General features: G+C 41.7%; 1 protein-coding gene across 5 annotated transcripts in view; it reads left to right on the top strand.

Annotated features, from left to right (window-relative positions):
- LOC109937304 (monocarboxylate transporter 13-like) overlaps window positions 1-22874 on the top strand; it is a 44029-nt gene extending 21155 nt beyond the window's left edge. For 2 of the 5 annotated variants that reach the window (XM_020535912.2, XM_048602448.1), the window contains exons 2-6: window positions 12252-12304; window positions 13950-14216; window positions 16231-16374; window positions 19792-20595; window positions 22371-22874. In XM_020535912.2, the coding sequence (XP_020391501.1) occupies window positions 13967-14216; window positions 16231-16374; window positions 19792-20595; window positions 22371-22621 (1449 nt within the window). In that variant the 5' untranslated portion in view covers window positions 12252-12304; window positions 13950-13966 and the 3' untranslated portion in view covers window positions 22622-22874. Of the gene's footprint in view, window positions 1-11397; window positions 11756-12251; window positions 12305-13949; window positions 14217-16230; window positions 16375-19791; window positions 20596-22370 lie in introns of all 5 variants that reach the window. The other 3 variants (XM_048602445.1, XM_048602446.1, XM_048602447.1) reach the window with 3 other exon arrangements.
- The last annotated feature ends 269 nt before the right edge of the window (window positions 22875-23143 follow it).

Here is a 23143-nt window from a genome sequence, read left to right on the forward strand (position 1 = left end):
ATCTCTGTACCAATCAATAAGAATCAGTGCTTAGCAATGGTGCAGATCTGATTTGGCATCGTTGCGATCCTTCTGGTTAGCAAAAGGAATATCTTCACTACCAACCCCATCAACAGCCCTACAATGCAAATGTATATGTGCAGTTGAGTTTTATAATCGTATCATATATTGTCCTTTGGTGTCACATTTGCTGCCAAGGTGAGATGCTGACTCAGATGCTGCCTGACCTGCTGCATACATCCAACATTTCCTGTCTTCATTTCAAATCCTTGACTTGATCAGGTTAATTCGATTTGAAGTGTGTAAGATGCTAAATGGCCTTGACAGGGAGACATGCAAAGGATGTTTCCTCTTCTGTGTCAATCCAAAACCAGGAGGAGGGTGGCTGTTTTAAAACTAGGGGTTTCCCTTTTGGAATGGATTTGGGGAATGTTTTGCTTTGAGGGTTGTGCAAGCTTGGACCTCCAGCTCAAGGCTGTGGAGGCCATTGAATACTTTTAAGATAAGTGTGGAAAGAATCTTGTTGGGAAAGGTGTAGGTGGGAATGTGGAGTCGGAAACGCAGACAGATGAGCCATGATCTTATTGAATGGCAGAGCAGGCTCAAGGACTAGAATGATCTACAAGTGCTTTTATTTTGTGTATTTGTATATGATCATAAATATCCAACAATCTCATTCTCTTTTTCCGATGAATTAAAAACGTTATCACAGGTTCCTAAAGATATGCCTGACATGCATAAAATGTTGTTGATGGAGTTGAATTTCTGACATTCGTCTTTGAAGAAAGAATGCGTGCTGTGAGTTTGCCACTTTGTTTGGGGGTCGATTGTTTATGTTGACTTATTTTTATGATTTGGGTGTAATGTAATTGGGTCAGCAGAGAATTTCAGTGTATTTTGAATTTAGGAGAATGGCATGGCAATGAGCATTTTGAAGGATGGTCAAGTCCTGGACATTTTGTAATATGGAGTGTTTCATTAGTTTCTTTGGTGGGGTATCTCATAAATTCATTGGTAAGCGATTCTAATCAAAATATTGTTATAGTTATGGAAACAAAGAACTAGAAAGAACAAAGAAAATTACACCGCAGGAACAGGCCCTTCGGCCCTCCAAGCCTGTGCCGATCCAGATCCTCTATCTAAACCTCTGCTCCCTGCCCATTCATGTATATGTCCAGATACATCTTAAATGACGCTATTGTGCCCGCCTCTACCACCTCTGCTGGCAACGCGTTCCAGGCACGCACCACCCTCTGTGTAAAGAACTTTCCACGCATATCTCCCTTAAACTTTTCCCCTTTCACCTTCAAATCGTGACCCCTAGTAATTGAGTCCCCCACTCTGGGAAAAAGCTTCTTGCTATCCACCCTGTCTATACCTCTCATGATTTTGTAGACCTCAATCAGGTCCCACCTCAATCTCTGTCTTTCTAGTGTAAATAATCCTAATCTACTCAACCTCTCTTCATAGCTAGCGCCCTCCATACCAGGCAACATCCTGGTGAACCTCCTCTGCACCCTCTCCAAAGCATCCACATTCTTTTGGTAATGTGGCGATCAGAACTGTACGCAGTACTCCAAATGTGGTCAAACCAAAGTCCTATACAACAGTAATATGACCTGCCAACTCTTGTACTCAATACCCCGTCCGATGAGTGAAAGCATGCCGTATACCTTCTTGACCGCTCTATCAACCTGTGTTGCCACCTTCAGGGTACAATGGACCTGAACACCCAGATCTCTCTGTGCATCAATTTTCCCCAGGGCTTTTCCATTTACCACATAGCTCGCTCTTGAATTGGATCTTCCAAAATGCATCACCTCGCATTTGCCTGGATTGAACTCCATCTGCCATTTCTCCGCCCATCTCTCCAAACTATCTATATTCTGCTGCATTCTCCGACAGTCCCCTTCACTATCTGCTACTCCACCAATCTTATTGTCATCTGCAAACTTGCTAATCAGACCATCTATACCTTCCCCCAGATCATTTATGTATATCACAAGCAACAGTGGTCCCAACATGGATCCCTGTGGAACACCGCTGGTCACTGTTCTCCATTTTGAGAAACTCCCTTCCACTACAACTCTCTGTCTCCTGTTGCCCAGCCAGTTCTCTATCCATCTACCTAGTACACCCTGGACTCCACGCGACTTCACTTTCTCCATCAGCCTACCATGGGGAACCTTATCAAATGCCTTACTGAAGTCCATGTATATGGCATCCACAGCCCTTCCCTCGTCTCTCAACTTTGTCACTTCCTCAAAGAATTCTATCAAGTTGGTAAGACATGACCTTCCCTGCACAAAACCATGCTGCCTATCACTAATAAGCCCATTTTCTTCCAAATGTAAATAGATCCTATCCCTCAGTATCTTCTCCAGCAGCTTCCCCACCACTGACGTCAGGCTCACCAGTCTATAATTACCTGGATTATCCTTGCTACCCTTCTTAAACAAGGGGACAACTTTAACAATTCTCCATGTCCTCCGGGATCTCACCCGTGCTCAAGGATGCTGCAAAGATATCTGTTAAGGCCCCAGCTATTTCCTCTCTCGCTTCCCTCAGTAACCTGGGATAGATCTCATCTGGACCTGGGGACTTGTCCACCCTAATGCCTTTTAGAATACCCAACACTTCCTCCTCCTTATGCCAATTTGACCTAGAGTAATCAAACATCTATCCCTAACCTCAACATCCGTCCTGTCCCTCTCCTCGGTGAATACCAACCCAAAGTACTCATTAAGAATCTCACTCATTTTCTCTGACTCCTCGCATAACTTCCCTCCTTTGTCCTTGAGTGGGCCAACCCTTTCTCTAGTTGCCCTCTTGCTCGTCATGTACGAATAAAAGGCTTTGGGATTTTCCTTAACCCTGTTTGCTAAAGATATTTCATGACCCCTTTTAGCCCTCTTAATTCCTGGTTTCAACTCAGAAAAGAAAGCCTCTTATTCGTTAATGCATTTCACAACCTCAGACGGATTAATGTAATCTGTGGTTCACGGCTGGAAGCATGTTTGCTGGTGCTGGAATTCTTGTTATTTTCTGTGAGGGGCCTGATCATGCCAATATGAGCCCGCCCTAACTTTGGCAGAACTTTACTATAAGCAAAAAGCACTGACCCGAATATAACTGGGTCTAATTCCAGTTTCTTCACTTGTACTTGTGACTTTGTGCACCTGAGGCTGAGGAGATTCCGAACCTGCTGTCACTTAAAATGTTATTTTCTAACTGTATCCTCTCGGCTGGCATTCATTCGTTTGCCTCATTGAAGTTGTCCTTTTTCAGATCTGCAAATTTCAGCCGTTAATATTGATGTGCTGATTGATGATGATCTTTTGAAGGCTTTTCTCCTGCTGCCGGAACTGCAATGTAATTCTCAGGTACAACATCTCAAAGAATGTGCAGTCCCGGAAAAATGAGCCACACTTTACATAATGTACACTAGGCCAGTCTTTAAATAGCTGTTTGCTTGAACAAATAGTAACTAGCTAAGGTGGGGAAGGGACCATTATTTACCTCATCTTCCCACCAAAAGGGTCCATTAGCAGACCACCAACTCAGTAAATAATATTCTTTAATTTACATGAAATGTGCAGGTCTTCCATTGCAAAACGTTGTCCTTGACTAAGTGTTGCAGGCTGGCATGTTATAAGGTCCAGAACTACGTTCTAAGGGATGCACTAAACTTTCAGGCAGCTGCCATAGAGTCACAGTTGGGAAATATTATATCAGTAGTGGGGGAAAATGTTTCTAAAAAGACAATGATAACAGAAAACACTTGGAAAGCATCAACAGGATTGGACAAAGCCATCTTGGGTTTATGAAGGACAAATCATGATGAAATCTACTGGAGTCTTTTGAGGATGTAACGAGTAAAGTAGACAAAGGAGAACCAGTTGATGTGATGTATTTGTATTTTCAGATTTCAGAACATGCTGTCTGCTTACAAGTTGAATTTTAATTGCACTTTCTGTAATTTTCAAACTGAAATGTTTTGTAATGGACTTTATCACATTTTGTGAATAAAGTGTGTTTTTGAGCGAAAGTAAAAGTTGTCATAATGCTGGAATTCCTTCCCTACCAGTGTGTGGTGTGCCTTGAACACATGAACTGCAACAGTTCAAGAAAGTGGCTAACTTGGTTTTATCAGCAACACCCAGATTTCTTGAATTTTTTTTAAAGTATATTTTTAAAATATATAACAGCTTCGTTGGTGAGTACTTTCCTTTTTTCTTTTTCTCCCTCTCAAAACTTGGGCCTTGATTTTAAACAGAGAGCCTGGAAATGTAAAACTTCAGTCTGAGCTAGTGAATGAATATTAACAGTATTAAGATAGAGCAGCTTCATTCAAGTTCGAATTGCACCAGAATGCAAAGGAATTTGGCTAATGTGAGAATTCGGGCAGGTGGGAGTTAGAGGTGCTGCTTCAATGCTTAAAATACACAGGCAGCGCTCACCATGAGGGAGAAACTGATTGAAAAAAAACAATATGCTGCCTATACGAGACTTCCATTTTGAAAGAGGATGTATAGGAGAGCACTATGCGTCATTCGCTGGTCTTCTAAACTTTCCTTCTAGGTGAGTCCCGCTGACCCTTTGAGAGCACCAACCAGAGAAAAGGCACCCACCTGAGTACAGTCTTAGAGTCACACAACCACACACTACAGAAGAGGCTTTTCAGCCCATCGAGTCTACACTGACTACACTCACCGACCTGCACTAATCCTACCTTCCAACAATTGGCCCATAGCCTCGAGTATTAATGACATTTTACTTTTACTTCCCATGCTTTTTAAAGGTTGTGACTTTTTCCACCTCCACTATCCTCCCGGGCAGTGCATTCAGAATCCCACTACCGAGTGAAAAAAGTTCTTCCTCCAATCCCATCTAAATCTTCTGTCCTTCACCTAAACATTGCACCCTTTTGTTATTGGCCCTTCAACTAAGGAGAACAGCTGCTTTCAATCCACCTTGCCATGTCCCTCATTATGGTCTACTTCTCAGTCAGGTTCCCCTCACAAAACTTTCTCTTCTCCAAAGAAAGCAACCCGAGCCAATCCAGCTTCTCATTATAGTTGCGTACAATGGAAGGAAATGGTGAGGTGCTTTCTGTCCAATGACAAGCTGGGCTCTCTGTTGGACTTGCCACTGATAGGCTCACAATCAGCAACAATCACAGGCAAGAAGTGACCTGTGAACAGATGAGCAGTTTGGAAAGTTAGGGAATAGCAGGAAGGGAGTTGCTGGGGGCTGCCTTTAGCTGAGGCCAGCATCAAGAGTCTTTTTGCCAGATACAGGAGTTCTGTTCACCACGTCTGCGGTGGAGGCATCTGCCAGGGATAGATACAACTCGGCCAGGGAGAAAGCAACTGCTCGAGGATTGTGGGAGACAAAGAGATTGCATGGTGGATTAGTAGGAGAAGGAAGCTGAAAAGGTGGGAAAAGAAAGGTGCAATGGAGAGAGAGTAATTTTTAAACCAGCCTGCAAAAGAATACTCCGCTAACTAGGATCCAAGGAAACTTTAAATCACTGAACTATTGAACTTCTTGCAAATGAGCATTTAAGTTTAAACCTTAAGTTTTCTTTTCTAGTTTAAGGCTGTGTACATTCAGCAGCTACATTACTTGGAAAACCCATATTGTGTATAGTAGTGGATCCTACTATACCAAATGCTTTGGGCAGAATCTTATGGGCAGCTGAGCAACATGGTCTGTGGTGATGTATGTCAGAATCAGGTACAAATATGTTGAGGCCCATCACAACATTGAGATCGTCTCACACCATCTCTTATACTTTTCACAAGCACTGTGGCAAGATTGTCTCTGGGCAATGACAAGTTGCTTGTGAATACCACTCAACGTCTCATTGATATTTAGATTCACATCTTACTAAGCTCACCAAACAAGTTAGACATTTGGGAAAAGTTGACAACAAAACCAGAGTGTGTCCTCACCACTTGCTCCAAACCAACTCCATCTAGGACCCTGGGCACCAGCATCTCGAGGCACTAGTCATAGGCACCAGCTGAATGCACTGCCCTACATGGTTGTTTGTAACCACCATCCAACCCCCAAAATGACCAGTTCTCCTATGCACTGGCAGTGCACTCTGGAAGCACAGACCTGCGTTGCAGTGGGAACAGATAGACAGCTCACCGACTGCATTTGGACAAACCTCAGGGCTGTTTGCTTGCTCTCAGTGCTAACTCACTTAGCACACTCTGCTTGCTTGTATCATTTTTGTATTGATTGGCCATGCCAGTTGGCACAGTCATACAGCTGGGCAGCTTGCTTTGCTGCTAAGCAGTACTCAGTCTAGGGAATGTGCATCTTGCTGTACAGCAGTGAAGTGTTATTCTCACACTTGGTCAATGTGCCGGCAGTTTATGTGCAAGCACACTGCATATGCAGCAAGCTGGCAGCCATGTATCCAACTCGAAGTGGAGCAATCAGCAATGAATTCCATAGAGGTACCCTTCAGCTGGGGGGTCCTGGCACAGTAAGTCAAGCAAGCCTACCATTCCAGTCCAGGGCATTGGTCACGGTCAGATGCCTGGTTGCGAATCTTTGTCTGGAGGTCCATGTTTATACAGTCCAGGGAGTGGGCCACAGTCAGCCCATGAGCTCTGTAGCAGCCAGTCCGAGTGGCCAATTGAATGCAGATGGGTAGATGAATAGGCACCAGTCAGGGATCTGGCATTTCTTGGCCTGGGCTGACTGATCTTATCAGGTGAGGGAGTAGTCCATGGTACAGTCTGTCAGGTCTGTTCACAGGACCCTGGTGGTGAGGGGGTGCTGGTGTGGGGAAGCATTAAGGGGCATGTGCAGCCAAAGCCGCAATACAGCAGTTTGGAGGTTTGTCTTTGGGACTGGGCACTGCAGCCTCTGGGTAAGAGTACAGTGAAATTGTGAAGGGGGTGAGTTGCAGCAGGATTTTGTAGGGAATGCATGGGAAGGGTGTAAGGCTGGGATGGGGGAGGAGGTGGTGTGGGGATCCATCCACCCCAGCTTCAAGAGAGTGGAGAGGTCCATGAATAACCACTATTCATCTGATATGCCAGCATCTGGGTGGGAAGGGTAGGGCTAATCTAGGCAAATATAACTGTATTAGGTGTGGACACTGGGAACTATGACCTGTATTGGGTTGACAAGTTGGTCTGAAAGAGGAGTGTTTGACAAATTTATTGAGATTCTTTGAATACGAATTGATGGGGTTATGGGATGGTGAACAAAGGGGAGCCAGCTAACGCATTCTTGCGTTTCCAAAATGCATTTGATGGATCAGATTTTTGTCTACCTGTTGAAGGAGGGATATGCTTCCCTTGAAGGCATTTCAGTTAAGGTTCAGTCCACTGATTCCTGGAAAGAAAAGGTTGTTTTATGAGGAAAAGTTAAGCAGATTAGCCCTGTGTTCATTTGAGTTTCTAGAATGACGAATCATTTTATTGCAAAATATAAGACTCTGAGGAAGCTTGACAGGGTAGATTGAGAGGATCTGTCTCCTCACAAGGGAGTCCAGAACTAAATTCTGGAATAAGCAGATACGCACTAAAGGCAGAAGGCTAGGTTTTTCTGTCTTGACACAGGGCCCATTAATATTGGGTGGCTTTGAAAATGGTGTGCGAAACCCATTCAGGGATTTCCTCCCCCATTTGTTTTGCCAAAAATTTCTGATGATGCAGGATAAAGGAGTAAGACAGCAGCCTGATCCATCTGAGATAACAAGGTGTAGAGCTGGATGAACACAACAGGCCAAGCAGCATCAGAGGAGCAGGAAAGCTGACGTTTCGGGTCTAGACCAATCCTACTATCTCTAGCCTAATCTATTTGAGTGGCTGGCACCTCTGTGGAAGTTAGGAGCTGCGTTAGCGTTGGGACCGCAGCAGTGTGGCACCTCAAGTCGAGTGGGATAAAGGATGGCTGGATTACTGACTGACTACTTCTGGAAATTTTAATTAAAGTACAAACTCAGCTGTTACGTCGTTCTGAAGTTAAGTTTGTAGAGGTAATTTACCTAATGTGATGTAAGTACAGTGGCCTAAAGGAAATAGCTGACAGATTCTGGCTGCTAGAGTTCAACCATCTAAATTCCTCTGTTGTTAATTAGAGTGGCTCAATAGGTTCTCTGAGCAGACCTATATAAGAAAGAGAAGATCGTCCCCGCACGGCTAGTGTTGTGGGTACAGGAGTGTTTGACCTCAGTTGAGTGAGTACGTTTTGGGCCGACGTTTTGGGCCGAGACCCTTCTTCAGATTTTTTTCAACAAAGCTACAACAACCACGACCATCTTTCTATGTGTTAGGTATGACTCCAACCAGCGGAGAGTCTGCCCCCCAATTCCCATTGATTCCAGTTTTGCTAGGACTCCTCGATGCCTCACTCTGTCAAGTGCGAACTTGATGTTAAGGGCTAACACTCTCTCTCCTCACCTCTGGAATCAAATAACTAGGGCTGTAGAGAGGGCTTCAAACTAGTTAGAAGAGGTTGAGGTTTTGAAGAGGGGAAGTGTAGGCTCACAAAGCAAGAAGGTATGGCCAAATTCGAGAGCAGCCATTTATTGTCAGCCATTGGTCTGTGTGTACTGAGACCAGTGAGAAATGGTCTTGGTGGCTAGTTGGTGTTCGTGTATCCCTATTGTCAATTTTCTTTCAGTTTGGCCTGTATAAAGTTTCTCACAGTCCTTGCATGGTATTTTGTGTATTACATTAGTTTTAATGTGTGTGGATATGGTGTCCTTTACGTTCATTGGTAGCTGTTGCAGGCTGTTTGGTTTGTGGGCTACCCTGATACCTAGGGTACACCAAGAGACATGACCAATTCTCACTGGTATCAATACACACCGACAAAGAAGGGCACAAATTCGACTGGGACAACACATCCAGAATAGCACAAGCCAAACAGAAACATGCCAGGGAATTCCTGAAGGCCTGGCATTCCAACCGGAACTCCGTCAACAAACATACTGAACTGCACCCGATATACAAACCACTGAAAAACAGAACCGGAAGTAATAACAAGCGCCCCAGCAAACTGAGGCATATAAATAACAAACAAGACAGAACACCAACGCTTTACTAGAGGCACACTGATGATGTTACCTAGCAGAATGATGAAACGTCTGCAATCAAACACACCAGCTTGGCGAGCAAGCCTGCAACCTCATCTACAACACGAGCTACAAAGCTTCTCAAAAACTTAATATCAGCCTTCCCAATGTTATCATATAGTTCTTGCCTTATGTATTTGATGGATTCTGGGTGAGGAGGATTATGGAAGGGATGCAGGGGAATGAGGGTGGTAATGGGTCAGCAGGTATTAGGGAGGATAAAGAAAGGGTTAGGAGGTGACGGAGGTAAGGAGGTGAGAGGATTAGGGGGTGAATCTTCAAGGGCATCACACCCATCTCCAAAACTAAGCCAATATCACAGCAAAGGCAAGGATTGATTAGGGATAGTCAGCATGGCTTTGTGTACGGGATATCATGTGTCACTAATTTGATTGAATTTATTTGAAGAAGTAGCAAGGAGGATTGATGAGGGCACAGCGGTGGATGTGATCTATGTGGAGTTCAGTAAGGTGTTCACTAAGGTTCCTCATGGTAGACTGGTTAGCAAGGTTAGACCACATGGAATACAAGGAGAACTAGCCATTTGCCAAAGGAACTTGCTCAAAGATAGAAAATAGAGGGTGGTGGTGGAGGGTTGCTTTTCAGACTGGAGGCCTGTGATCAACAGTGTGCCAAAAGGATCAGTGCTGGGTCTACTGCTTTTCATTACTTATGTAAATGATTTGGATATGAATACATGTATGGTTAGTAAGTTTGCAGATGACACCAAAATTGGAGGTGTAGTGGACAGCCCAGAAGGTTACCTCAGTACCTTGATCAGACGGGTCAATAGGCCAAGGAGTGGCAGATGGAGTTTAATTTAGATAAATTTGAGGTGCTGCATTTTGGAAAGGAACATCAGGGCAGGACTCCTGGGGCATGTTGCTAAACAAAGAGACCTTAGAGTACATGTTCATAGTTCCTTGAAAGTGGAGTTGCAGATAGACAGGATAGTGAAGAAGGCATTTGGTATAGTTTCCTTTATTGGTCAGTTGAATTGAGAATAGGTGTTGAGAGGTCATGTTGCGGCTGTACAGCACGTTGGTTAGGCCACTTTTGGAATACTGCATTCAGTTCTGGGCTCCCTGCTACAGGAAAGATGTTGTGAAACTTGAAAGGGTTCAAAAACGATTTACAAGGATGTTGCCAGGGTTGGAGGGTTTGAGTTATAGGGAGAGGCCGAATAGGCTGGATAGGCTATTTTACCTGGAGCATCGGAGGCTGAGGGGTGACCTTATAGAGGTTTATAAAATCATGAAAGGCAACGATAGGGTGAAGAGCCAAGGTCTTTTCCCCCACCCAGTACTAGAGGGCATAGGTTTAAGGTGAGAGGGAAAAGATTTAAAAGGGAACTAAGGGGCAACATTTTCGCACATAGGGCAGTGTGAGAATGGAATGAGCTGCCAGAGGAAGTGCTGGAGGCTGGTATACTTACAACATTTAAAAGGCATCTGGATGGATATATGAATAGGCTCAGAGGGATGTAGGCCAAATGCTGGCAAAAAGGGACTAGATTAATTTAGGATATCTGGTCAGCATGGATGAGTTGGACTGAAGGGCCTGTTTCCGTACTGTACAGTTCTATAACTATGGCTCTTAATTGGTGGTGAACTTGGCCACCATGGCATGAACCCTCTTCAAAATTGCCTTGGACCTGTTTCAGGAGGCAGCAGCCTAAACCCAATCTTCTCCATCCCCTCCCCTTCCGAAATAGTCAGCATGTTTGTCAGCGGGGAGCTTTACAATGTTGGGAATGGTCTGATGCCCAGTTCCCACCTCAAAGATCTGGCCCAGCAATTGGAAGAATTTCCTCTCCCCAAAGTTTGTGAAACTTGAAATTTTCTATCCCAAGAGCTGTAGAAGCTGATTAATTAAATATATTTAAGATTAATCAGATTGGTTAATGAACTGCACTGGATCAAAGTTTATGAATATAAGACAGGAAAGTGGAGATAAGGTAAAGACGTCATCATATTCAATGCTATTGATGCTGGAACAGGTTTGAGTAGCATTGTGACTCAGTCTTTCCCTTATTAGCAATTATTTCGATAGTGCTGATTACCAAATACATCAACCATGAAAGGACAGTACAGGAAACAAAGGTGATACTGCTACACAGGCCTGTTTAGAGTTGCGGTTAGGAGTCTGACCCCTGGTTTATAGCCACAATATATTTCTGCAGCTTGCAAGAGGAATTGTACTGTGGAGGCGTGGTTTGAAATCACCAGTTTTATCCATTAGTATTGGCTCTAAAGTAGATGTGTGTTTGCATTTGTATCTGGCTTCAGGCAAACGTTTGAAATTCCCACCCAGTTATGGTGAGCCATGAACAGTTGATGGTGCTGTCAACAGTGGGAAGATATTAATTTAGAAAACAGCTTTGGGTAGAATACACCAATGAGTCTGGTTTGCAAGCAGTATCAAGGTGAAGCATCAATTAATTACGAGTATGGTACGATAAGTACCAGGAGCTGTTATCTACCAGTTAACACAGCATAGTTTTCTTGTGATTTGTTCTCTGCTGCACCCATTGCCTCCACCCTTGCTTCGTCTTTTATTGCCAGTTTGAAAGGTTTCCTCTGAATGTTTCTAACGAAGAGCACACATATCAGACGGACTGAACAGTTGGAACACAGCCTGTATATAGTAAGTATAGAATGTAATTTGTAACTATTTTTCTTTTTATGTTTGCTGCAGTGATACAAACATAACTGGTGTCAGCTTCAGCTTAACGGTGGTGACCCTTGTACCTGAGTAAGACTCGAGGCTACACTCCACTACTAAGGAAGTGTTTCATTCAGAGCTATCATCTTCCAGAAAAGACACTTAAACCAAAGTCTGCAGCCTTGGGTGGATATGAGTGATCGCATGATGTTGTTTTGGGAAGAACAGGGCAACTAATTCTGGTGTGCTGGCTGGTCTTTCAGTTCTTCAGTGCACATCATTAGAACAGATGATCTGGTCATTTATTTTACTGTTGTTTGTGGGTCCTTGTTGTATGTAGATTGGCTGCTGTAATTTCTATATTGTAATAGTGCCACTTGAAAAAAAAAACACTTTATTGGTTGTAAGAAGGTTTGAATCATCCTGAAATTGTGGAAATCTCTTGTAACAGTGCAAACTAATCTTTCTTGCATCGTAGGCACTCTGCTTGACCCAGACAACCACTTCAACTTGAGTGACTGTTAACAGCAGGTAAGGTGACTGGATACTGCAGTGCGATGACTAATTAAAGTGCGCATTAGACTGAACCGTTCAGTATATTTATGAAAGACTAGCGGTTTTAGAATGTGTAGCTCGTTGCTGATGTGATTCATGCATTTCTACATTTGAAAGAAAGATTCTTGATCTTTTGGGGAATCAAGGGTTATTAGGAAAACGCAGGAAAGTGGATATGAGCAATGTGGGATCAGCCACGATGCTATTGGCTGTGGCAAACTCTTGTTCCTTATTGGTCTTAAAATAATCCTTGTCATGTTTATGTTTTGAGGTATATCTTGACTGTTCCAACTCTCACTTCCTAGACTTATTTTCACCCTTGTGAAATAGACAAAAGTTAGTTATTGTTTTGAACTGGTTAATGTTTGAATCTAACAGCAGAAACAATTTTTGTGCAGTCAGTTTCTCTGGTTTTGATTTACCTGCTTGTTTTATAAAAATGAACAGGCAAAGGATCGGCATTGTAGATAACAATAGAGAAAATGCTTTAACACATTGGTAAGAAGAAATACTTTAAGAAAATATCATTAATGGCCTCACTAGGAGAATTTCACGAAAACCCCTTAAATATTTGTCCACTGTTATAAGTAGCTTGATTTGAAGTTCTCAGTATTTTGAAAGGACTGATAGACTAGATAGTGAGCAACCTTTTCTGCTGGTCAGGGAGTCTAGGATAATGAACAAAACATTATTAATGGGTCAGACCAATGGGAGTTTTTATGTTTGGTGCCCTAGTACAGTGTCTAGTGGATGCAGCTAGTATCCATCTGGGGACAACATTGCCAGACTGGACTGATAGTGTGAGAGACGTTATCAAGTGATCTGGTGAAAATGGTTAGTAAAACCAATTGTTTTCTGAATACCTAGAGCATGACTCAACAGTCATCTGAATAGGGCTTTTGAAGATTTGAATGTTGCACAGATACTTAGCAAAATGGAAGGAAAATGTTCTTCAGCAGTGTACAGAGTTTCTACACTCAATTTACAGCAAAGAAGCAGCAAAAATATTTAAACTATCCAACCTCAGGAAACCTGTGTAAATCTGTCAAGTAGCATCATGCAGCAATGACATAAGTTACATCTCTGAAAGTCAGAATGAATATTTCATAATTGAAATAAAAGCAAAACAATGCATGTTAAAATCCAGAAAAAAAAAACACAGGTGAACAGTAGCAGCTAACAGAGAAATGAGTTCTGAGTTGATTTTTCATCAAACTGAATTTTTTAAAATTAATTCATGGAATGAGGGCATCGCTGGCTAGGCCAGCATTTATTGCCCATCCCAGAGGGCAGTTAAGAGTTAACCACATTGCTGTGGATCTGGAGTCACATGATCGGGTAAGGGTGACAGTTTCATTCCCTAAAAGACATCAGTCCTTTAACTAAGGACATTAGTGAACCAGCTGGGGTTTTCCAACAATCAACAATGATTTCATGGTTATCATTAGATTCTTAATTCCAGATTTTTATTGAATTCCAATTCCACCATCTGCCATGGTGGGATTTGAATCTGGGTCCTCAGAATATTTCCTGGGTCTCTGGATTAAGAGTTCAGCGATAATACCACCAAGGCCACTGCCTCCCCTGAAATAATTGCCTTACAAATGTCTTTTTTTATCAGATTCAAAGCAAGTTGCAATGTCAAGGGAACTCGAAGCTGCTGACTCTGCTGTAGAGAAGCCTGTTGACAGTCCTCCCACTCCAAAATACACAGACGGTGGCTATGGATGGGTTATATTAGCATCTTGCTTCGTTATAACTGGATTGTCGACGTCCTTTGTGAAAACGTTTGGAATATTTTTTCTTGACATCCAAGAATACTTTGATTCACTCGCCTTTAAGATTTCCTGGATCACTGCGATCACTGTGGCTGTATTTCACGTGTGTTGTAAGTATCAATCACTGATCGTGATAATATTCCAACATACGTCCCTCACCACCTGGATCAGCCACATTCCATTGCACATACAACCACTCTTATAATTCTGTCACAGAAAGCAGTTGTTCAGACTGTTGTTTCTGTGCCAGGTCTCTACAAGAGAAGTTGAGTTATTCTCACTCCTTTACATTTTCTTTTCAGACAATTTTCCAAATCGGTTTTGAAAGCCACAATTGAATGTGCCTCTGCCACACAATTACACCGTGCATCCAGATCATAACACTCACCTTCCTCGAATTACCTTTTGGTTCTGTTGTCACACACTTTAAATTGGCATCTTCTTTTCTAAGCCTTTCAACTTTCAGCAGTTTCTCCACATCTGCTCTGTCCAATCCCCTCATGGTTTGGAACATCTCCATCAAATCTCCTATCATCCATCTTCTGCAAAGAGAACAATGCCAAGCTCTCCAATCTATCTACATGACCGAGGTTCCTCATCCCAGTAATCACCCACTGAATCTTCTCTGCACCTTCTGCAGTGCCTTCAGGTCCTTTCTAAAATGTGAAGTCAATGCTCCAGTTGAGGCCAAGCCTTCGGTGCTTTATAAGGTTTCACCATAACTTCTTTTCAATTGCATTCTCTAAATACCGGCATAAAGTACAAGGTGTGCTTCATTACCATCTTTCTCAACCTGCTCTGCCAATGTCAAACATCCTGCGACCCTTTAGAATTGGCTTCATTTTATTTTATGTAACCTTTCCTATCAAAATCCAAACAGAGTTCTCTGCATTGAATTTTGTATGTCCCCTGTCTGCCCCATTCCACCATAAGAAATAAGAGCAGAATTAGGCCATTCAGTCTCCAAATTTGATGATGGCTGATATGTTTCTTAATACTGTTCTCCTGCCTTTTCCCTGGAAGCTTTAATCTCCTTACTAATCCAAAGCCTATCTACCTCTGTTTTACATACACTTAATGACTTTGCTTCAGAAGACTGTGGGGGCCATGAGTTCCACAGACTCACCATCCTCTGGCTGAAGCCCACCAACATCATCTTGTGTATTTGTCATTCTCATAGTTCAGTTTCCAAGTTCTTTGTCATTTGCAGATGTTAAAATTGTGACTGCCCTCTCAATTCTAGGTCATAGAGACATATAGCATAGAAACAGGCAATTCTCTTGACCTGCTGAACTTCACTATATTGCCGTCCTTGATTTTGAAAAACCAATGTTCACCATTGCTGTCTGTTTCCTGCAACTCTGCCAACTTCACATCTATGCTGCCACTATTCTTTTATATCATGTAGGTCTCAACAAATTAAATTCACATTTAAGAAGTGTTGTGAGCGTAAAACCTGGAGCTACAGTTTTGAGTGAGTGCCGTCTGAAATCAATGCTCGGTCCTCTTTCAGCATTTAGGAGACCTTGCAATATGTTCTAGATTCTTGGGATTTTATTCTCTGTTTGCTTCCTTGCTTGCATTTTTGCCTCTAAGTTGTAGGAGGCAATTTAAAACACAGCCATTCAAAAGTAGCACCTGTAAAGCCAGAGAATCAGTGGATGTATGATTGTGATCTCAAAACGCTTGTGGTCCTTCTAATAAGAGATAACACAGTGTGGAGCTGGAGAAAGAAGGGTCCCAACCCGAAATTTCAGCTTTCCTGCTCCTCTGATGCTGCCTGGCCTGCTGTGCTCCTCCAGCTCCACACTGTGTTATCTCTGACTCCAGCATCGGCCATTCTTACTATCTCTGGTCCTTTTTTAATTTTTTTTTCAACAGATGAGGACTAAATAGGAGAAATAGTTTAGACTTGATGGCAGATGTGGAGAAAAATATTAGCTAAGAACGTTCTATGCCATTTATGTTTTCAATGTTGTACTGTCAATTAATTCACACTGACTCAATCGTGTTGTTTACTTGCTATCAATTCTAATCTCACTCAAAATTAAAGCTTCATGGACCTTAAAATTGAGGTTAGAATAGAAATTGCTATTTAATTGTGTTTCATTGTTGTACCTGTAGGCCCGATAGCTAGTGCTCTCAGTCTCCTGTTGTCGCACCGAGTCATCATCATCATCGGTGGCATACTGTCGTCACTGGGACTACTGCTTGGATCCTTCGGCTTCAGTCTGTTGGCAATGTATCTCACAACGGGTTTTCTCACGGGTAAGTGAGTGAGTTAAAGCTGCGTGTGTTGATACAAGTTTGGATCTGGGGAGTGAAATTCTATAGAAGGAGTTATTAGAGGGAAGCATTCAAATTAATCATTGCATGTCGTTGAGGTGATCTGTATCATTGAACTACGGATTTGCAATTACTTTATAGTACTGGTAAATTATAATAATTAAAGTTTATCTTAATTGATCTTGATGAGTGTATTTTTAAGTATGATTGAGTTGTATGGATTGTAACTGTGTTTATCCTGCCAGCAATTTTCAGAGGATTGTTGGGTATAGTTTAACAAAATTAAATGGAGCCAATGCTACAAGGAGCAAATTAAAAATCAACCTGTTTTTTATGGATTTGTACAATAGAAGACATTGAGATAATGCCCAGGTGTATGAATGTTTTGTTAGACTGTAGATAGAATGTTGAAGACTGTTTTGGTTGTCTTTCTTTAAATGAATGTTGTGGGGAAGTGCAGAAGTAATTCATTATGACGATATTAGGGATGAGAAACTTTGACAGTGAAGAGAGAAACTTTGAGTCACCAGCTCTAATGATTATGAGCTGTGGGGTTATGTATCTTGGCCAACGTGAAATAGAGTGGGTGCTGGAAATCTGAAATGAAACTAAAGTTGCTGGAAATACTCAGCAAGTCAGGCAGCATCTGTGGAGAGAAGAAAGTGGATGTGTCAAGTAGAAACAACCTTTTGTCTGCATGATGAATGGTTTGAAATGTTCTTTCTCTTTCCCTCCGCAGATATTACTTGACCTGCTGAGTTAAGTACTTTATCTAAAACCTTTGACAAAGTTCCTCATGGTGGACTAATTAATAAAGTTAGGTCACATGGGATTCAGGGTGAGCTTGCCAATTGGATACAAAATTAAGGTAGGAGACAGAGTGAAGTTGGAGGCTTGCTTTTTGGACTAGAAGCCTGTCACCAGCAGTGTTCCACAGGGATTGGTTCTGGGTCCTCTTTTGTTTGTCATTTATATAAATGTTTTGGATGAGAATATAGAAGGCATGGATAGTAAGTTTGTGGACGACACCAAAATTGATGGTATTGTAGAGAGTGAAGAAGGTTTTCTAAGATTACAAAGGGATCTTGATCAAATGAGTCAATGGGCTGAAAAGTGGCAGATGAAGTTCCATGTGCATTTTGGTATAACAAACAAGGATAGGGCTTATGCAATTAATGGTAGGGCTTTGGGTAATGTGGTAGAACAGGGGAATCTAGGGGTGAAGTTACATTATATGACGCAAACTTCAAAGAATATAGACAGGGTGACTAAAAAGGCAAATGGCACACTTGCCTACATTGTTCAGCCCTTTGAGTATAGGAGTTGGGAAATAATATTGAAGTTGTACAGGACATTGGTGAGCCCTCTTCTGGATTACTGTGTCCAGTTCTGGTTGCCCAGTTATAGAAAAGATATTATCAAATTGGAGAGGGTTCAGAAGACAATTAACAGGATGTTGCCAGGTATGGAAGGTTTGAGTTATAAAGAAAGGCTGGGACTTTTTTTACTGGAGCGTAGGAGTTGAGAGGCATTCTGATAGAAGTTTATAAAATAATGAGAGGTATTGATAGAATTAATGGGAGTTGTCTTTTCCCTAGGATAGGAGATTTCAAGACTTGGGGGCACATTTTTTAAGGTGAGAGGAGAGAGATTTAAAAAAAAAACATGAGAGGCAAATTTTTTACACAGAGGGCGGTTTGCGTGTGCAGTAAACTTTCGGAGGAAGTGGTGGATGTTGGTATAATTGCAATGTTTAAAGGACGTTTGGATAAGTACACGAATAGGAAAGGTATGGAGGGACATGAGCAAAGAGCAGGCACGTGGGACCAAAAATAGTTTGGGATTATGTTTGGCTTGGACTGGTTGGACTGAAGGGTCTGTTTCTGTGCTGTACGACTCTATACAGCAAAAATTGGACAGCACTTAGCCTTCCTTGCAGTCATACCAGGTCTTGTCACCAATATTCCTCCGCCCCCAACCTCTCCTGATCCTCCAATTGTCAACACTCTTCTCACTCTACTCCCAAATGAATACCAATCCACTGTCCAGTCATGAGATTCTCCGTACATATCCCAGCTCAGATCACTAGGCCCCTGACTTGACAGGGTGGATGCTGAGTGGGTGTTCCCCCTTGTGGGAGAGACTAGAACTAGGGCATACAGAAATCTCTCAGGAGTAAGAAATCTCTCATTCAAGATAGAGATGAGAATTTTTTTCTCTGTGGGTTGTTGATGTTTGGAATTCTCTTCCTGAGGGAACAACGGGAGCAGAATCATTGACTATTTTTAAGACTGAGTCAGGTTCTTGATTGACAAGAGTCAAAGTCTATTGGGGTTAGACAGGGGTTAGAGTTGAGGCAATAGTAGATCAGCCATGATCATATGAAATGGTAAAGCACACTTGAGAAGCCAAATGGTCTGCTCCTGCTCCTAATTCTTATGTTTCTATGTAGACTAATCAGATGCATTGTCCCCATCAAATCTCCTTGTTACCTCCTTAAAAAAATTCAACCAATTTGGTCAGTCATGACCTTCCATTTACAAATCCTTGCTGACTGTTCATGATTAATCTGTCATGTCTAATGATGATTCTTACTATTCCTGGGAAATTTTTCCAACAACTTGCTCACTACCAAAGTTACGTCCGAGTGGTATATAATTACTTCCAGTTTCCCTCTTTTAAACAAGAACACAAAAATAACAATCCTCCAATCTTGCAGCTGCAGTGCCAATAGCCAAAGAAGGTTAGAAAATGCTGGTTAGAATCTCCACTATTTCTCCTCTTGTTTCTCTTAGAAGCCTGGGATTTATTCATCCACATCTGGCTTCCAAGGGTGCTAATTATTTTAATATTTCCTGTGCTGTTATGTTTATACCATCCAATATTTTATATATGCCCTTAATTAGAATGTTTGAATCATCCTCCTCACTTTTGAAGTCAGACAGAAAATAGTAATTAAGAATCATGCTCACCATTCTCCATGCATACAATAGCTTTTTGATCATTTCTTTAGCGTCTTCTTAGTCTTCATGTATTTGTAAAATATCATTGACATTCTCTTTATTTGTCAATATTTTCTCATATCATTTTGTTGCTTCCTTAATTTTGTATAATTTCACCTTCTAGGCTTTCTCCCCAGATAGGGAGGAAGGGGTCTGACTTAATGACTTACTCAATTTGGGGCAATCAGAAGGTCAGGCACACAGGATAGAACAATATTAAAACTCAGAATCTTTAAAGGAGCAATTGGATGCTGTCATGGAAAATTGAAGGATTTTCCTGAATAGATGAGAAATGGCTAAATCTTCTGTCTAAACTTACTTTTGCAATTATTTTAATTTTCCTTGACTCATTTCTTGCTCAGATATTTTTAATATGTGTGTTTCTGTTTTCCTTCAGGTTTGGGTAATGGATTTGCTTGGGTGCCCTCAGTCAGTCTGGTCACGCAGTACTTCACAGAACGGAGGCCACTGGCCAATGCCATTGCCAGTTGTGGAGAATGTGTCTTCACCTTCATCTTCACACCATTCTACCAGTGGCTTGTTGACCAGATGTCATGGCGACAAGCAATGATAATCATCGCTGGAATTCAGCTGAATCTCTGTGTCTGCGGAGCTCTGATGAGACCGTATCAGGCACAGAAGAAAAGTCAGAATGCTACGTCACCATCTGCTGCCACCTCCGGGAACGATTTGTGTGGCACAAGCACGAGACAAAAGAAGAACCTTGCACATTTTTTTGACTTGCCTCTTCTGAAACAACCAAAGTTTATCTGCATGATCTTCTTTGGGTTTTTCTCAGTTGTGGGCTTCTTCGTTCCTGCCATCTATTTAATTCCTCATGCCCAAAACATTGGGATCGAGGATTTTCGAGCAGCTTTATTGATGTCTTACTGGTCAGCAGGTGACCTCATTGGGCGACTTGGGTGTGGTTGGTTGGCCAACTTGCGCCTAATGAAATCAATCCGCCTGACAACAATCATGGTTACAATTTTGAGCATAGCTCTCTTGATTTTCCCTGTAGCTAAGAGTTACACCCTGCTTGTCATCTTCAGCTGTATTTCTGGGTTCTTCTTTGGGACCATGTTGGCCCTTATTGTCACCCTGCTGACTGATGTGATGGGTGTTGACAAGCTGGACAATGCACTCGGGCTGATTATGTTCTTCAGGGCAATTGGGTGCCTTCTTGGGCCTCCACTGGCAGGTAATGTTCTCTACTAGTAACTGATTCATTGTTTCAAAATGTGTGCTGACAGGAGGTTAAGTAGGGTAAATGAGAAATTTCTTTATTGTAGGACAGTGTGAGGTTACGTTCTCTTAGGAAGAGTCATAAAGCAGATTATTATTTAAATGGAACAAGATTCCACAAAAGCAGTGCAGAGGGATCTGGGTGTTCTTGTACATGAAACTTGAAATGTTAGCACACAGATGCTGCAGTTAATTAAAAAACCAAATAGAATTTTGGCCTTCAGTGGAGTTTAAAATAGGAAAGTCTTGTTACAACGTACAGGGTGCTGGTAAGCACACATCCAGAGCACTGTATACAGTTATGGACTTCGTATTTAAGAAAGGGTACAATGGCATCATAGGCAGCTCAAAAGAGGTTCACTGGGTTAATACCTGGGATGAAGGAGTTGGTTTATCTACCTGGCTAAACAGATTAGGTTTATTCATTAGTATTTTGAAAAACGAGGAGTGATCTTATTAAAACGTACAAGATTCTGAGGGGTGTTGACAGGATAGATGTTGAGAAGATATTTTTTCGCTAGTGGGAGAATCTTGAATTGGGAAATATAAAGGGACACTTGTTTGAAACTGAGATGCAAGGGAATTTCTTTACCCAGAGGGTAGTGAATTTCTGAACTGCTCTACCCCAGAGAGGCTTGATCACTGAAAGTATTTAAAGAGGAAGTGGATAGATGTTTTTGAAATGCTGAGGAACTGAGGGCTATAAGGAGCTGACAAGGAAGAGAATTTAGGCCTGGGACAGATCAGCCATGATTTTATAGAATGATGGACAGGCTTGAGGAGCTGAATGGTCTATTCCTGCTTCTATTTCTCATGTTCTTGCAGAATCCTGGTATTGACATCTGCAACAGATACTTATAACTGCTGTAGTGTAGAATGTGTGACACTGGAGGATTACATCAAGCAGTTAATTTACACACTTTAATGTTTTTGCGTTTGGATGCTAATTCTCTCCTGACGCTTGGGTATTATACCATATTATTTCAATATCAACCTACATGCACACAGCACAAAGTGCTCTTCATTTGAACAAACTGGTAATATTACTCCATGCAGAGTATTGATGGCTAATATGGATGGCTCAAATTGAACATGCTAAAGATCTCACTTGCACAGCTAAGGGACACTAATGCTTGGAATTGGATTAGAAAGAGATGCTTGCTTTAATTGTGCAGTGTTTCTATTAGCTCATTGGCAAAAGGTGTAACATTGAAAACTTTGTCACAAACTAATCCAAAAACACATTTTTAAATGTCTACTTGATGAAGTTAGAGTTTTTTTTTGTGCCTGACAGAAATGAGCCGCTATCATTTGAGAGTTGACATTTTGATTTTCCTGGCCAATAATACCCTCTGGAATTATGTATCCAGGAAGTTCTTTAGCATCTGGCTAGAGTGCAAGGAAATAGTAGTAGTACACTTCATAGCGTAGGCTGTAAGATAAAGTGCCAGAACGTAAGAAGTTACTTATAACAATTAAAGTGTATTAATTAAAATGGTGAGAAACTTCATTGTTCTTCAGTACAGAGGGGTCTGGGTATCCAGATGCTTTTAGTATATATCATCAGGATTTTTGCGCTTGTGCATTTGAGTGAGAGAGATCTTTAAAAGAATTAGTTCTGTAATTGAGATCAGGATAGATCAACACAATAACGTATTCTGCTATAACTGGTCAAACACAAAACTGGTTTGTTTCAGATTGGGAATGATTGTATGTTTCTCTTTGTTGCAGGGTTTCTGGTGGACATTACAGGAGACTACGGTATTGGGTTCTATGTTGCTGGAGGAGGGCTGTTAATTGCAGTTGCCTTCCTCATTCTAGCTGACTACTTCTTGAGTCATGAGCAGAAGTACAGCCAAAACACAGTGAAACAGATGGAAAAGTTTATTTCTGAATGTCAATCCCAGGAAGATGTAGAGAAAGAAAAGCTTGGCACCGACCAAACAGAGAGAGATCCAATGAATGAAGTTTCTGAAAAGTAAACCTGTGCAATGTTTAGACTTTCCCTTTGGATGAATCACTTCACTTGTGGATCTTGCAGACATGGTGATGATGTGAAACATTCTTAGTGTTGGCACACATAAGGATGTAAGTTTAAGGCACTATGACAAATAGCAAAAGTTCATATCACTACCGTGTACCATAGCTCCTCAGTGAGTGCCAAGCAGGCCAGTTGAAGAAGTTGGGCATTAAGTTTTCATTAAATTTACCATTAAAAGCGAAATATTTTGGAAAGATTTGGAGTGCATTTATTTATGCTTTTTTTGAAAATATTTAAGTGTGCCTGAATAAGATCTAGCTACATTTTTACCACAGAGGCTGTTCTAGTGATCTGGCTTGACAGGTGGGTTTCCAGCTCCCAGATCATTTCTTAAACACTTTCTGTTAGTTAATCACCATCAAACCTTCATATCCTAATCGCTGCAAACTCTCAGCAGTAGTAGCTTCAGCAACCAGCACCACCAGTGCACATTGAAAGATTCTACATGTACATAGGAGCAAAA

Source organism: Rhincodon typus, chromosome 10 (genome assembly GCF_021869965.1).
Source record: "Rhincodon typus isolate 14 chromosome 10, sRhiTyp1.1, whole genome shotgun sequence".
Classification (NCBI taxonomy): Eukaryota; Metazoa; Chordata; class Chondrichthyes; order Orectolobiformes; family Rhincodontidae; genus Rhincodon; species Rhincodon typus.